Genomic DNA, 15,852 nt, shown 5'->3' on the forward strand with positions numbered 1-15,852 from the left:
ACTGCTGCTGGTGCTGTCCCATTCATGGTGGATTCTCCCTGCTCCCTTCATTCACCGTGCCAGGAGAAGCACTCACACAGCACTGACATCAGGGTTCTCTCTTGAGCAAAAGCACACAGAGAGGGGATATTGCTTTCCAAAGTTTCTTCCCAGTGGAAGAATAAGGGGGAAATTGTTCTGCCTCATTGTGCTGTAAAGGTTTGTCTGTTCATATTCACTGGTGTCTAATTCCTCTCACTGTCCTCAATTTTTCTTTAATTTTCATTTTTGGTAGCAAGACTTTCTGTGTTCAGAAACCAGTAGCTGCTAGGCTGCTTTTGGGGCTAAATGCTGATGGCTCATGGAGTTATAACTGAGCTGGGTGTGTTTGGCTTAGTGACGAGTGTCATTTTTGGCCCGTGCCCTTCTGTACTGAACAATAGATGACAAAAAACCATAGGTGCTCTGTAGGGTGCCAGCCCCCTCCATTTTAGACATGATGTGGTGATTTGGGGAGAAGGGAAAGAGTTTCTTTGAAAATGCCTGCTGCTTCCCTGCTTTTTTCTGCTAAGAGCTGCTAATTTTTTTTTCTACTACAACTCAGTTGCTGGGGTACCACAGCATTCAGGGCCACGTGCAGTCCTTGTTGCCCAGGAGGACCTTGCACAAATCTTTAGCTTCATATCTCAGATCTGCAAGCTTTCACATGTGATTAGGGCAAGAGTTCATCTTGTTTAGGTGTAGCTGTTTGGCCTATAATTTCACATCCTATTACTATGATACTATTTATTCAATGCCCTGATGCATTTTAGTAGAAATGTCCTCAATAGTGGACTAATGTAAAAAAGAAATCAAATGTTTCAGATCATTTAGGTTTTTTTTTTTTCTCTCCACCAGCTATCAAGTTTCTCTCCTGTGGGACTTCTACTCCTTAGGGGGCTGTTTCTTAGCTTCTTATCCCTTTCACACATCAGCAAAAGTGCAGGCAGCCATCAGGCAGGAAGATTACTGCCAGAGGATCACAGTCTTAGACAGCTTTACCCTTTCATCATAAGTTTTATTCAGTGAGCTCATTGTCTAAAATATCACCATAGATTTTTAGCTGTCAGCCTCTATTACCCAGATAAATTTTTTCCCTTATATCCACACTGAAAATTAAGTTTGGGGTGGGAGGAAGAATGGCCTTCATATTTATCTTTCTCTTATACTTAGAAAACTCAAGTTAAAACGTGTATATTCAGATTGTATCAAAAATTAATATGCTAAGAAAGAAAGGTTCATATGTAATTTTAATTCTTATTAGTATATAATAGAAATGTATTACACGTTGACATACTGGGTGTATTTTTGCAACAGTAGAAAGTCTTCAAGAAACTTAGAATTGCTATAATCAATTCTAAAACTGAATCGTTCAGCAAAGAAAATTAGCGCTCACACACAGAGAACTGATGAGATTTAGGTAGTGAATTTGGTTAGTGACTGACTTTATCCATCTTGGAAATAAAAGGAAAATAGATAAAGTTTGTAATAGGATTGGTTTGTCTTACTTGTAAATTGTCAATACAAAAGAACTTGTAACAAGATTTTTTTCTCAAAAGGAAAAGGTTACCTCTCATCCCTTAGCTTCCTGTGGGGCTGTTGCAAGCCTGAAATTTAATGAATATGTTGCAGTGAATGTACTTAGATATGGCTTTGAGAGTTTGTTAGATTTGAGTTCTGGAGGTAGCTGGCACAAATCCCAAGTTCCCTGCAGATAAACAGAAAAGATAGTTTCTTAGGATACCCAAGTTAAATTAATGTACCTTCAGAATTAAGATCTTGCTGTTGAAAAGTGCTAATCAAATTTTCACTGTATAACAAGTAGAACTTAGTGAGGATATTGGCACCTTCACTCCTGATGTAACACAAGAGCTGTGTAAGGTTATACGTTTGTTTTTTTGATTGTTTGGGTTTTTTTGCAACTCTCCAGCATTCAGTTCATTTCATTTGAGGATATTTTTTTCATTACTTTTTGACTGAGATTTCACCTTTCACTCACCAACCTAAAATTGAGAGCTCAGCCTCAGAGTTACAGCACATAGCTTTGCATCCCTTTTCATGATGAGTCTATAACATTACATCTAATTCATGGCTTCATTTCTCATCTCATGTAAAACCAGTGCCAGTGTAGCATTAATGCTGTAGAATCAAGTACTCAAAATAAGTCAGTCAGACATGTTGAACAGTCTTTCTTTCCTTTTCTGTCTTCTGTGTATGCAGGAAATGATTTCACCAGTGTTAAATGCCAATAGTCAAACAATGTAAATATCATGCAGTTGTAATATATAATGGGCTGCATCTATTTCACTTTGTATTCATTAAAATCCTTGTGCTGTGGACGTTCCACTAGTAGAAGAAAATGGTTTTGTTCATCTTTGTTACAATCAGAATTATAGAACAGTTCTTCCCAAGAAAGAATCACTGTGAAAACTGTGAAATGTTTTATGAACTTCTGCCAGCAGAAGTCAGCTTGCTTTGTTTCTAGTCTGAGATGGGAATCTGTGCAATTAACCTTGACTCTGTCCTCTCTGTAAACGATAGCAGATAAAAACTTCTGCTTCTGGTTTGGGAACCTAAATGTCTTGAATCCCTTTTAAAAGGGAAATTCTACCCAGACAAACAAAAGTCTCAAGGAAGAAAACTCTGTGTCTTTTAAAAGTAGCTGAGACTTGGAAAAAAACATGATATTTTATGTGAAGTAATCCATATGCTCTTGAAGATGTTGAAACAGAGTTGTCTGGGGTGGGTTTATCTATTTCATGTATTTGCAAAGACTTCTTTAGAGGTTAATATGTTTATATTACATTTTGTCATGTTAATTTCTGCAATGGAATTGCATTTTCTTGTGGTTACAGAAACAACAAGGGTCTTGACTTTCTCAAGGTCAAATAAGAAATTTGTGAACTGTGCCATGTAGCATCTCAGCGGTTTCACTCTGCCTTAGCACAAGCCACAGCATATGGCAAAGAATCTGTGCAGTAGGTTTTTGCAAGTGCAAGAACAGAGAAAACTCTTGGGAGAGTGGAATGTCTGATGCTGAGGCAATCACAGATTTTGTGGAACATGCAAGCTTTTTTTATTCTCTTCATGAATTAAATTTAGAATACTGTATATAGTTCAGTACCTCTCACACATAAATCTACCTATATTGAGAAACATGCTTTAACTACTCTCTTTCAACTTATGGGAATCCGTATTTTTTTGAAAATCTTGATATTGTGGATGAGGTTTCCATGTAGTCCTTCTCCATTGTTGTCTGCGGCACTTTGAGGCTGCTGGACACCAAAGAGAGTTTAAGTGCCAAATGATACTTTTGAGGTTCACTTCAGAAGTGAGGTTCTGGCTCTGCAGGATATTCCAATACCATGTGGAACTGAGATGTGGCAGGAAAGGCATGGGCAGGGCATGGAGGGAAATGCAAAAAGTGTGGCAGTGAGGTCACAGCAGACATCACAGCACCCAATTCACTGCCTCTGCATGGCCCAGTTTTTGCATGGGGACCAAAAAAACCCCAAAGCCCTGCCTGCGTGCTGTCTTGTAGTCTATTGAGGAAAAGCTGGCTCTGTGCACGTGGAAAGCTATTGGGTTTCATGTATACCAATGACAGGATAAAGGTTTTCCCATATTTGTTTATAGCATGTTGTTACTTGCAGTAATGCAGAGGGGGTCCTTTTAGGAGAAGGGAGTGAGGAAGGTAAGGGGATGCTGGTTCTGTTAGGGTTTATGCATGTTGGGCTGGGACTAAAAATTTCAGCATAAAAATTAATCTGCACCTTTATTCATTTTCATGGGGGGGGGGGTTTCTTTATAGAGCAAAGGTTAAGTAATGCATTTGTATGGTAAATGTCATAATTTTTCAGTTGGCTTGGTTTGAATAGTCAGTAATTATTCTCTCTGATGCTTGTGACCATATTGAGATTTTATTCAAAAGCCATTGAAATAAGCACAAGGGGGAAAGTTACTATTTTTGTTTTGTTATTGTTTTGTATAGGCCACATGCACAATGCTGTTCTTCATATTTGAAATCCCTTTCAAAGATATTTCAACTGAAAACACACAATAGAACCAGAGGATCCAGTGATTATGGCTGGTAATAATATTGTGGATTTAGGTGCTGACAAAGCCTAACATAATCTGTTTTAATTAACTATTTTTTTTTCCCTCAGTAATATGGTTAGAATCATACTCAAGGACCTTGTATCAGCATTCTTCCTTTTATAATGAAGTCCAAAAGAAGAGACCAGTTTCAGCTTACGTACAATAAAAAAAAACTACCATACCCTTTAGAAATAATAGTCATGAGAAAGATATGTCAAACCCTACACTTTTTAATCCTCTAAAGACATACGTGTATGTTTCAGTGGGTCTTTCCACATGTATAAAGCAAACAGGGTACAGACTGTAAATTTTAAAGAGCAAGATAATTAAAAAACCCACACCCCCAGTACCTGGACTATAACATGCACTTTCTTTTTCATAATGTATATGAAATTTAACTGCGCTATGAGCAATGGGTCACCGGTAGTCATTTTGTGTTTTATAATAGCAGCAAACGAGTGAGACAAGCTTAGAAAATTTTGTAGCAAGTTGGAAAATTAGAAACAATCAATAGCATAATTGAGAATGGGCTCTACATGTAACAGGGCACACAGTGCATGGGGACTTTTCTGTGGGAGCTCGGCCTTGCAACAGGCACCATGTTCCGTGTGAGTTTGTCTTGTCTTTATGTTCTGAGAAGACATTTCTTTCCATAATTTTTATTAAACAAATAGTCTGCATCTAAACAGTTTACTGTGTTACTTTTCAGCACTGTGGTTGTATTTCTCTTAGTAGAGGCTGTGTATTTTTTGTAATTTGAATGCTTGGTGAAATTCACATTGTGTAGTCTTAATCCTCCAGTGGATTATCCAGGAATATCCATGGCAGTTTATATCTTGGTTTTTAGCAGAAATACTTTCTTGGCTGCTCATTAAATAAGGAACCCTCTCCCAAGAGTATTTATTTCAACAGACTGTAATTGAGATTATGTACTTCACAAGGAATATATTAATATATGTGAATAAAGAGAGTTTTATCATTTCATTCACACTTCAGTTTACCTTGGGAAGTTAGTTTCAGTATGTAAATACATGTATGCACCAGCTGATGCAAATCCTTGAGGAAAGGAGAAGGAATCTGCAGTTTTTCTCCTTTATACACTTTGAATTTCTCCAGGTTTCTGTTCTATGAGGGCCCAAGTGCTTTGCAGTGCTTGGCTACAGCTATCTCCAGATCTAAGCCATTTTTGATGCCCCTTGTCTCAGCTGTGCTACATGTGCTTAGCATAATAGTGAGGTTCAATCAGGGCAACCAAGAGGAGACCTTCATAGTTTGCAGAGAAAGACAGATTGCATTGCTGTTAGTAAGAAGGTGAATTTTAAATAAAGCCAGTGCAGAAGATTAGAAAATGGAAAAATGCCAAACGGATTATATTTAAAGATGTTAGAGACAAAAAAATGGTGGAATCCAATGCATAAATAAATATTTACAGGATGTGAAAAATGAACAAAGGTGCCTAGAGAAATGGAGTACGGGTAATCAATAAGTACTACTTCAAATATGCACTGTACAAAGTAAACAAAAGGAAAGAAAATATTGATCAGCATATGTTGAAAGCTGGTGACAGGGATTAATCTGACTACACAAAAGACTTAAATCTTCACATAGTTGTTTCAGCAAGATAATATTGTCTGGTCTCTGAATTGCTTTTATCTTGGTAAGGCTTATTCTAAAGCATCTTTAACAAGGCAGTGATCGCTATTCAGGACTAACAAAAGAGCATAGCTGTATTAAACTCCCAATTTCTCAAAAAGAAATAGCAAGAGAAAAAAATAAAGTATTTAATGAGGATTTCTGTTGAAAGGAAATCAAAATTAAGCCTAGTGCACACATAACTTAAATCCGTTTATTTTCATAAACAGATTTTTTAGCTCTTATTTATATGGAATGTTTGAGTGAAACTGCAGCTCATAACTATGTATGGTTCAGTTGGGGCTTAGGCAGTAGGTGCTGACATCATTATTCAGGCAGAACAGGTTAACAATTGCTGAAATGAAGAGTTTTTCAATGAGTTTCAGTGTGATTACATCAACATAAGAATTCAAATTTGTTAGATTTGTTATTACCGTGGAATTGGAAGTTGGGTAACTGTGTTTGCACAATTGCATTTAACAGCAAACAAATAAATAAAACAAAACAAAAGACATTAAACCCCAAACATTTCATTTAGTGCCAGTAAGGATTTACTGTCTAGATCCAGATTTTGTACCTCCCAGTGAGGAATAGGCCTAAAGCTGTACTGGAAACACTTTTAGTATAATGTGAACAGGATTTCCTCTTGAATTACAATTTTTCCAGTTATATTTTAGACAGGTGAAAAGTCTCTTTGCTTCTTTTTATTTTTAAGATAGTGTTTTAGAAGTATAACTTTTAGAATTTCAAATTTAAATGATGGAGAAATGTCAGCAGAAGCTGAGAGCTGAGGACATTTTGAATCTTAGCTCACTATGGTGTTGAGAGAGCAAGTAGACAAGTAATTAAAAAATCAACATTTGATACTGTAATTTTCTTTTTAATAGCTTACAGAAAAAATAACTGATACTTGCAAGAGACAAATGCTTGTGTTTAAGCTTCCAAATGTTTAGTAACAGCACTGTGATATTCATTCTTGAAAAATCATTAATTAGTACTGATTAGGGTATTGTTCATAGCCTTTAGTGATTTGTCTGGATTTACCTTGGTGTTGTCATACAATATTTGTTATCAATCTGAGAGTTACAAACTTGGAGCTACTGCCACCTACTTGACATGTGTGCTGCTGTTCACACTGATGGGGGTGTCTGCACTGAGGAGCTCCAGCCTAGGAAGGAAATGTAGGTTTGTCAGCATACAGGGCTTGTACTGTGCTCTGATAATCCTATGTGTTGGCTTTCCACCTGGAATATGTGGATGAAAATACTGGTTTGTACATTGCATATTTGGAGAAACTGAACTTTAAAAATAGCAATCTGTTTGGCATGTTCACATTTTGAAATGGAAAAGTGGTTGGAAGAATAAACATAAAATATGACACTTAAGGTGCTGTTGAATTGAATGTGTGACTCTCCAGTTGCTTATCAGCTCCTGTCTGCTGTCATGAATGAGTGTTTTCTCTTATTTCCTTAGCTTTTTTTTTTTGGTTTTTTTTTTTTTGTCATTCTGTTTCTGTTTTAAAGTTATTTAGACTATTATGAGATTTATAAAGAAAATCTGTTTTTCTAAAAATATACACTTTTCAAAGCAGTATCTGGTGTTCATAGCAAAATAGTCATTGAGTTCCATGCAAGTTCATTGAGTCGATTTTTTACTCTGGCATGTTTTGCATAAGCTTCAGGACACGAGAGTAAGGCATTGTAGTCACCATTCAAATCAAAAACCCTTATATTTTTGTGGTAGTTAAAGGAGATCTCTGACTCTTGTGGGGTATTAGAAGAGCTCTGATTGTTCTTCCCTTAAGCCAGAGAAACTCCGTGGTGATAGGGCTCTTTATCCTATTGATGGTAAAATCTTTGCTAAGTAAAGCTGAAAAGCAGCGTGTAGGGCAGAGAAAAGACTAAACTGTCCTGGTTGTCATTATTATGTATCTCCCAGAGTGTACTGGGGCCATTTTCTAAAACTTCCGAGGAGGTCACAGTTGCATGAACCTTATCTAGAGGAGAGCTTCAGAGAAGCACCCGTTCTGTGGAGGAATTAGGCAGCCCAGATCTCCAAGTATGGGTGCATTATTAGTGAAACCACGAGGTGCTGCAGTCCCCTTTTGGCAGGTGCTCTTTTCTGTGCTTTCCTAACCGTGCCCTTTGCTGTCCACAGAGAGCGAGGAGGTGTACCAGCGCCAGGTGCTGTCCATCGCCTGCATCGTCTTTGGCATCGTCGTGGTGGGCATGCTTTGTGCAGCCTTCTACTTCAAAACAAAGTAAGAGCCTTCCTCTGCTGTGTCTGGGGCTTAGCTGCTGTTCTTTTTACAGCCTTAGAGTTCTTCAGCTTCTCCCCTCCTTTTGAAGTTGTTCTTATCTCTGGTCTGGCTACAGCAGTTTCCATGGCTGTACTAAGTCCTCCCCAAAACATAAACAGTAGCAATATGTGTTCTTCCTTCTATCTTCTGATATCAGGAAAGAATAGTTTGTGTCATATCCAGTTCTCTTTTTTTTTTTGACAGTAATAATTTTGTGTCATTTACCCTCAGTGCAATAATCACTTTGCTCTTCTGGAAGTGATAGTTTAAACATACCATCTCCTTTTTGCATTTCATTTCATATCCCTGAATGTCCATTTCTGTATGCTGGCAGCAAAAGTAAAGTTAGAAATGCAGAAACAAGTCCTCTGCAAATATCTGTAACCTGTAGCTAATAGAGCAGCCTGTTGATGAAGATGCAAATGAGTGTCTGTAACACAGAAGCACTTTGACCTATTCAAGTAGTAAAATCATCTGGACTAAACTAGTTGCAGGTGAAATACTGTCCACTCTATTCTTCTGTCTTCCCAACTGAATATTATTGTATAATATTTATTGTTATGTGTGTAATCTGAGTTGCAAAAAACTCATAGCAGTTACATGGCATGCTTGTCAGTGCCCCTGTAGCAATAAATGTGTTCTGTATGGTGATCATCCTTCATTCCTGTTCCAGCTGGAGTTAATGAGAGAACACAAATCAATATAAAAAAGTACCTGCATGAGGCTAGTCAGGGTGGCTGAGCATCAAAAATGTGAAGGTTGGCACTATTTTAAAGTTTGGATGTTTATCTGTATCCCCCTTTCTAGAATTTATTTTCATGTCTAGAAAACCTAATGAGGATTGGATTTTATTTAGGAAAAAAAAAAATTGACTTCTCTATCCAGGGGGAAGTCACCAGGTCTTTTTTACCCCTTTTTCTTCCCCTCAAACTTCAGGGGTAGGCCATGAGTGAAGATTTGAGTTGGCTCACCTTTTTTTCTAAATTATTCTGATGTCTTGAGGGATTTTGTTTAATTGCTCTGTGGGCATCCAGAGTGACAGTGATGCTAGCTGGGAAGGACAGGCTGGCAGGACGGTTCCTCCCTGCGAACTCCTTCGCTGTAGTGCAAACTGTGAGCACAGACAGCCACTTTGGCACTGCCATTAGGAATGTCATTATGCATTTTGGATCTGCAGATCTTAGAAGAAAGAGTGAGTGAGAATCTCCCTGGAAAGGCTTGAGGGTTTTACTGATGAAGAGAGTTTCAGAAAGGCAGGATGGGATTGTCAGTAGGAAGAACATGCAGTCAATGAGCAAGGATAAAAAGCCTGTGAATAAAAAGCCCCTCTGTTATTCACAGTGCCCTCTTGGTCCTGCACTGCTGTAGGAGTGGTGAGAGCTGAGTTGGAACAGCCTGCAAAACACCCTGGCTTTGATGGGGTGGTGAGGAGAGCCAAGTCTGAAAATAATGAGTGGAAATAACACTTGAAAGAGGAACTTAGAGGAAAATAGTGCATCATAACTCAGGAGGGGTTGTTGGGTTTGGGAATTTGTCTGCATTATAAATATGAGAGTTACTGAGAAGAGTTGAAGTGGGCTGGTGCCAGACTCTGGGAACTGAAGTTTGGAGAGTTATGAGAAAACGAGCACCTCTGGTTCAGTCAGGAGGCCTCAGACAGTGTACAAGGGAGACTGATCAGTCCCTAACACCCTGGCTGCAGCTCCATCTAGTGCTGTCCAAAAAGAAAATAAAAGTGTCTAGACTGGAGCCCAGGTAAAATTGTAAATGTAACATTGGCCAGTTTCTTCAGGGTGCAAAACCCAACAAATTTGGAGTGCCATATTACCATATGTTAGCTTTGAGTCAGCAGGTTTTTGGGAGCCTCTTTATCAGGCATATGTACCCTGACTGTGCTTAAGTATTATCAAAGCATTCCTCTTGCATGGGGGTTATCTTGGGGTTTCATTTGACGTACAAAAAATTTAGAATATTGCTAACAGATATAGAAACTCTGAATAGTGCATCTCTTAAGAGAAAAGTTTCCATGAAGATCCTGACTTACTTAGTCCGACAATTCTATAATACCAGCTGCTAGAAATAGGCACTTCCCTATATGCCATTGAATTAAAAGTCCTATTTTAAAATAGATTCAATCTGAGAAAGTTTAGGACTATAATTAAACTCTGTGCCCTTCCAATTATTCCTTTTAGGTTAATCAAGAAAGTGCTGGAAGTGTTAGCAACAGATGAAGAGTACAGTAATGGGCTGCCCTTTACAGCTCAGACTTTTACAAATGACTAGTGACTTTATTTCTTGCTGAAGTAACAACACTTCATTGCCAAATAACTCTAAAGTAGAACACATAAGGCCCATTTGTTTTGAAAACAAAACTTGTAAAATAAATTTATTAATCAGCAAATAACTTTGAATTATTAATGGTTTCTAGTTTATAGCTGTGCATCCTATAGTTTGGCAAAATGAATATGCATAAACCTGATATTAATGTTAGGTTGCATGAACATAAAAGGAAATTAATGATTGGATTGTTTTTCTCAGCAAATTACCTTCAGGAATTTCAATTGTAATATTAAAGAATGCAGTAGTGAAGCTGAATTTTTGCAGTTTACTTACACATGTTTATAAATATAGAAACAACTCTATTTATTTTTATAAATAAATCCAAAAGTTGTTTTGTTATTTTCCTGATTAAATTGTCATTTTGTATGTATATGAGAGGTTCCCAACATCTGATGCTGTGATCATGTTTCACTATCACTGTTCATACCTTACATAAGGTCATGCAAAAAATTCCTGAAGGTTCCATAACCATTCTGGAGACCCAAGCAAGAGACTGGTTTTCCAGCAGGACATAGAAATAGATGTGCTAATTTCCTCAGTATATGTAATTTAGCTGATCAGAAAATAGTTTGTAAAAATGCTAAAGTTGCTTTTATGAATCTCCTCTAGAATTTTATGAGAAGCTGAAGAGCTCATTTAGACATTTTATAAATGAAATTGTTCAATTTCATTGGATTCAAAAATTAGTGGATATTAAAAACATTTTTAAAAGAGATGTTTCACACTCAACTGACTAATTTAATTTGACACTATGTTCCTTCAGATTATTCCAATATTAATTCTACCAGTTTTGGCTAAAGAAAATCTTGAATGTTTTTGTGAAATTATTTTGAGAAATTATTTCCTCACCTACCTCTATTCATAGATTTTACTAATTATGAGCTCCTAACAATACTCAAAACATGCCAGTCATACTTGTAACATGCTTACTATATAAATTCATTCTTTTCCATTTGCTTCAAAATAGGATGCAAGTAGAAAGCTTAAGAGGTGCTTAGAGTCCTGGATTTGTTATGGCTTATGACCTGTACTCAGGAAACAAGCTGTAACAAATACTTCTAAGCAGGTACTTAGAATTTGTTGAATTTAAGCAAATGCTTACATTGTGTCATACTGAACCAAAATGAAGGGACTCAAGAAATATTGAAACTATGTTATTAAAATTGAATATCTGAACTATGATACTTCTCACTTCTTACTTTCATATTGAGGGAACTTGTCCTCTCTCACAGACCCCTCCACTGAACACTTAAGTCCTTTTCCTCTGCTTTCTTGTACCTTCCAGCAGTAGACAGAGATACCACTGTGAATAAGAAATTAAAATTAATTTTACACTTCATTCAGTGTCAAATTCACTGTCTGACACAAGATCCTATCAAGCTTAATGATGTCATAAGTCTTTCCAAAATCAAATCACCAGAAATGTTTCAAAATGCTGCTGAAGCTGCTTTGCTAAAATTTAAATTTCAGTATAGAAAGGCCGTATTTTCTTTATCTCTTATAAATACTTGCCAGAAATCACTTCCTTCAGAAATTTGGCCTAGTACTAGTTGCTGTCCAAAACCTGCTGGTGGTATAATTAAATGCTGCTATTGGTGAGTCCTTGACATTACTGGGTTGTTTCCAAGGCCATTGTATGTTCAGTGCTGGAGATGCATATTGTGGGTGAGAGAAAGAAAGCAGGGAAGGAAAAAATTAAAATGGTATTGTGAAGTTTTTTGCTCATCGTTGTTTAAAGCTGATAGTCCCAGACAATGTAGCTTATGACAAAAAAAAAAAAAAAAAAAAAAAAAGGAAAGTGATAAAAGAGCTTAAATGTATTTTGCTAACAGTTTTTGCCCAGCTGAGATAACTTTTGCAGAAGATAAAAGTAATATTTAAAGTTTGCTGTCTCATATCCTCTATCATGTATAGAACTTAAAAACTGTTTGTCACTTCCACTCAATATAGTGTGGCAGAAACAGAAAGTCTTTGTTAACAGCATAGTTATCTCCTGAATAATGCAAGGGATTCATCCAGTGGTATTCCTAGCTCTGACAGGGTGGATTATAGTATAATAAGTCAAAACCACAGTCTCAGTGGCCATAGTGATATTTTTTTCCAGGTTTAAACATATAAGCAGGAGCTGCTCTATACAAGATGTGTTATAGATCAAGTCTAATCAGCTGGCAGAAATCTTTGATTCTTCATCAATTTTTATAGCCAGCAGGGGCTAATGCCTGTTTTATTTGCCAAAACCTTTTTTCCAAATGAGAGCAAAATGCTTTTTTATTATACAGACTGATTTGCAAGCTATTGTTAAATGTGCTATAGATGATCTTACAAAACTGCACTAGCACAACGAGCATACTATTATAGTAATCTGAGAATAGAAGGTATTTTAAAACAGAAGAGAGGGTTTTTTTCCCTTTGTTAAGCCTTGCCAGGAAACAATGGCTGCATTGGAATATCAGACCTTAGTGAATTAGCTCAGCTGGCTCATCTAGCACGGTGAAGTTTTGAACAAAGGGAGTTATGGCTATAAAAGTATCATGGCTAGAGCAGAAGATCAAGCGAGCTCTTTCTTACATGAATTTTATTTCTCTCTGCAGGAAACAAACCAAGCAGATTCACGAACAGCTGAAAGAAACGCAGAATAGGAAAACCTACAGTCTAAATGCTTCCAGCATGATGGCAAAGTCGGAGTGTATGGCACAAAGCCAAGTCCAGCTGCAAAATGTAAGTAATCCTGCCAGCTACAGCACTTAATAGCCTGGCTGAGTTCCTGCTGCTGATGGCAGCACATCGTCATGCTGCTATTAACATCTGAGCAATGGGAACCACAATTCTCACCTCCTTCATAAAATGTTTTCTATCAGGCCTCTTAATGGAAAGCAGGGATTTTTTTCTAAAGTTGTTTCAATGGATCCTGGTACATTTTGTTCATGTAGCAGACTTTGCTGAGCCCCCCAGCTCTGCATTCTGCAGTGGAAATTGCTGTTATAGTTTCCAGCAATACCTGAGGTCATACATGTCTGTATGTGTAGTGGGGGTCCTTGAAATTAAGTGATGTCATACCTTCCAATAATTTATGAATCTGTGTGAAAAAGCATAGAGATTTGTCACAGTTAATTCAGAGTAAATTCCAAATCTAGAACTAAATTTACACATGTAAACAAATACCCAAGGGAAGACTGTGCAGATGGTCTCATTTTTCTGGGTCTTTATTTAAAGGTACTTTAGTTTACAGAAAGGAATTAGTCTGTTCAAACTAAATTTGAAATATATTTAATCATTTTCTGAACATAATTATATGTAAGTCATTGCAATCTCACAATCATGAAATATGTAAAACGTGTTTGAAATAAGCAACTTGAAGACAACCAATTTATTTAGTCCTGCTATTTTTTAGGAAGATATTTTCCAGTATATGTCATTCTCTTTCCCCTGCTCACACGCAATCAGCGATGTCTTACTTTGAACAAAGCCTTTGGAAAAAGGGTCCTGGTAGCAATATAATAGGAAAATATAAAAGATGTATTTAAACCTTTCTAAATTATTAACTCCTTTTTTAAAAAAAAATTATCTTAGTGTTGCTTAAATTACTACCTTATTTGCCAGATTCCATCAAAATAGTGGGAGTTTAGCAAAAGTGAGCACTCATGCCCACTTAACCAGACTTCTCAAATCCTAGTTCACATCCAGTTAATTTAGAGATAAATGTAAGCCCTTTTAACCAATTTAGAGTAACCAGAGCCTCCCTGCTAAGACACAGAGGCTGTGAGAGCATTGCTTGAATTCACTAAAAGTTCTGTTTTGTAGGAATACTATTGTGGTGCTCCTATATATGCTCATGATATGCTTTATAATTCAAGAAAAATATACTCTTTCAAGAAGGAAGACAGCTCCACTAAATTGACATAATCGCAATTTGGGGAACCTTGTGCAATTTTTTCTCTCACTTTCAGTTCATTCAGCCTGATATTATTTCTAGCTCCTAAAAAAAAAGAGCTGTTGGGAGTGTTGTTGGTTGTAATGATGGCAACAAAAGGTAAAGTTCATGATCCTTTTGTTCTATCCTGCGAAATAAGCCTTGGTTAACACTAAGAATATGCTCTTTGGCATTTTCTCACTGTAATTCAGCGCAATATTTTGTCATTTTCTTTTGCTATAACCATAGTCATAATGGTTGAAATAGCAGTTCATAGATTCTGGACACAGAGATTGAACACCATCCTTATATTTACTATTTTAATCCAAATTTGATTTTCAGTTTTTATTGCTGTTCAGCCTGACATTATGAGTGCTGGTAATTAACACACCATTTTCTTGTTCTTGTGGCTGTTTGCAGGCACCTGTTTTCTCCTTACCATTAATGCATTCTCCCTCTGGGAAGATAGGAAGGAAGAAAAACAGAATGACCTTGTGCAGGATGTAGTGTAACAGTGTAATAATGGTTTCTATTGTTAGGAAGATTTTAGCACAGGAATGCATGCAGGCAGCTCATGAAATATTTACAAAACTTGCCAGATTGGAGCGGGGAAAAAGGGCAGGGTTTTGGTGAGGCAGCAGAAAGGGGACTTTGGAAAGGCATTTTGTAGGAATGGCTGAGTGACTCCCCCTCAGAGACCAGAGATCTGCCTCAGGCATATCTGCTGGGTGGAAAGGGGATCAGGCAGCCTGGATGTGATCCCACTGTCATTCCCTTCTGCAGCTGCCACTGCATGGGCCTGGGGAGAAATCTTAGTTCTCTTCATTTCCAGGAGCTAATAATAAGCCTAAATAAAAGAAGGCAATTACTTTCTGGAAACTACTCCTCCAGTCTGGCATTTTGGTTTAGGTATTCCTGGAAGTTCTTTCTTTTCCACTCCACGTGCTCCCCCTACAAGCAAGACAGTTTTCCCATTTTTGCCACCTTTCTGTCTTTCCTTAGAAGATTATCTCAGATTTTTCTCTTGTCTCTTTTGAATAGACTGGGTGATGCTTTCAGGCTTTTCACACAGCTCTTTCTTCTTCTGCAAAGAATGCTTTTGTGGAGACCTGAGAAAAGTTGCATAAGGTTCCTTATTCTTGATGACTATTCTGAAAGAACCATCACCTTTTGACTGAGAGGTTGCTATATTTAGTTAAGGGCCCATCTATCTTTCCAAATGTGTTTCTTTAGAAGGAGGTTTAACTTATTTCCCAAGGCCCAGGGTATAGCAGACAAAGTTTCAAGCGGTTTGTGGCTATAAAGAGCTTAACCAATCTCAGTGAAGTAATTCTTCCTCCCATACTCAGTGTATTACATCTCCTCCACTCCCTGCCTCTGCTCCATTGTGATTCTGAAAAGTGAAATAAAGGGTTGGATTTTGTCAAGACAACTGTGTTCTCTCTGAAGTCCTGCTGATCATCACTGGTGGTAGTGCTCACCTGTCTTAGCCTCAGTAGCAATTTCATTATTTTCTTAGAGGTACAAATTAGATGAAAAATACTGTGTACTGTAA

At 37.3% G+C, this 15,852-nt stretch overlaps 1 protein-coding gene across 2 annotated transcripts in view; it reads left to right on the forward strand.

Moving 5' to 3' along the window:
• NRG3 (neuregulin 3) overlaps positions 1-15,852 on the forward strand; it is a 344,543-nt gene that overhangs the window by 307,806 nt on the left and 20,885 nt on the right. For both annotated transcript variants that reach the window (XM_053949435.1, XM_053949434.1), the window contains exons 5-6: positions 7,906-8,008; positions 12,979-13,105. In XM_053949435.1, the coding sequence (XP_053805410.1) occupies positions 7,906-8,008; positions 12,979-13,105 (230 nt within the window). The remainder of the gene's footprint in view (positions 1-7,905; positions 8,009-12,978; positions 13,106-15,852) is intronic.

This window comes from Vidua chalybeata, chromosome 8 (genome assembly GCF_026979565.1).
Source record: "Vidua chalybeata isolate OUT-0048 chromosome 8, bVidCha1 merged haplotype, whole genome shotgun sequence".
NCBI classification, from domain to species: domain Eukaryota; kingdom Metazoa; phylum Chordata; class Aves; order Passeriformes; family Viduidae; genus Vidua; species Vidua chalybeata.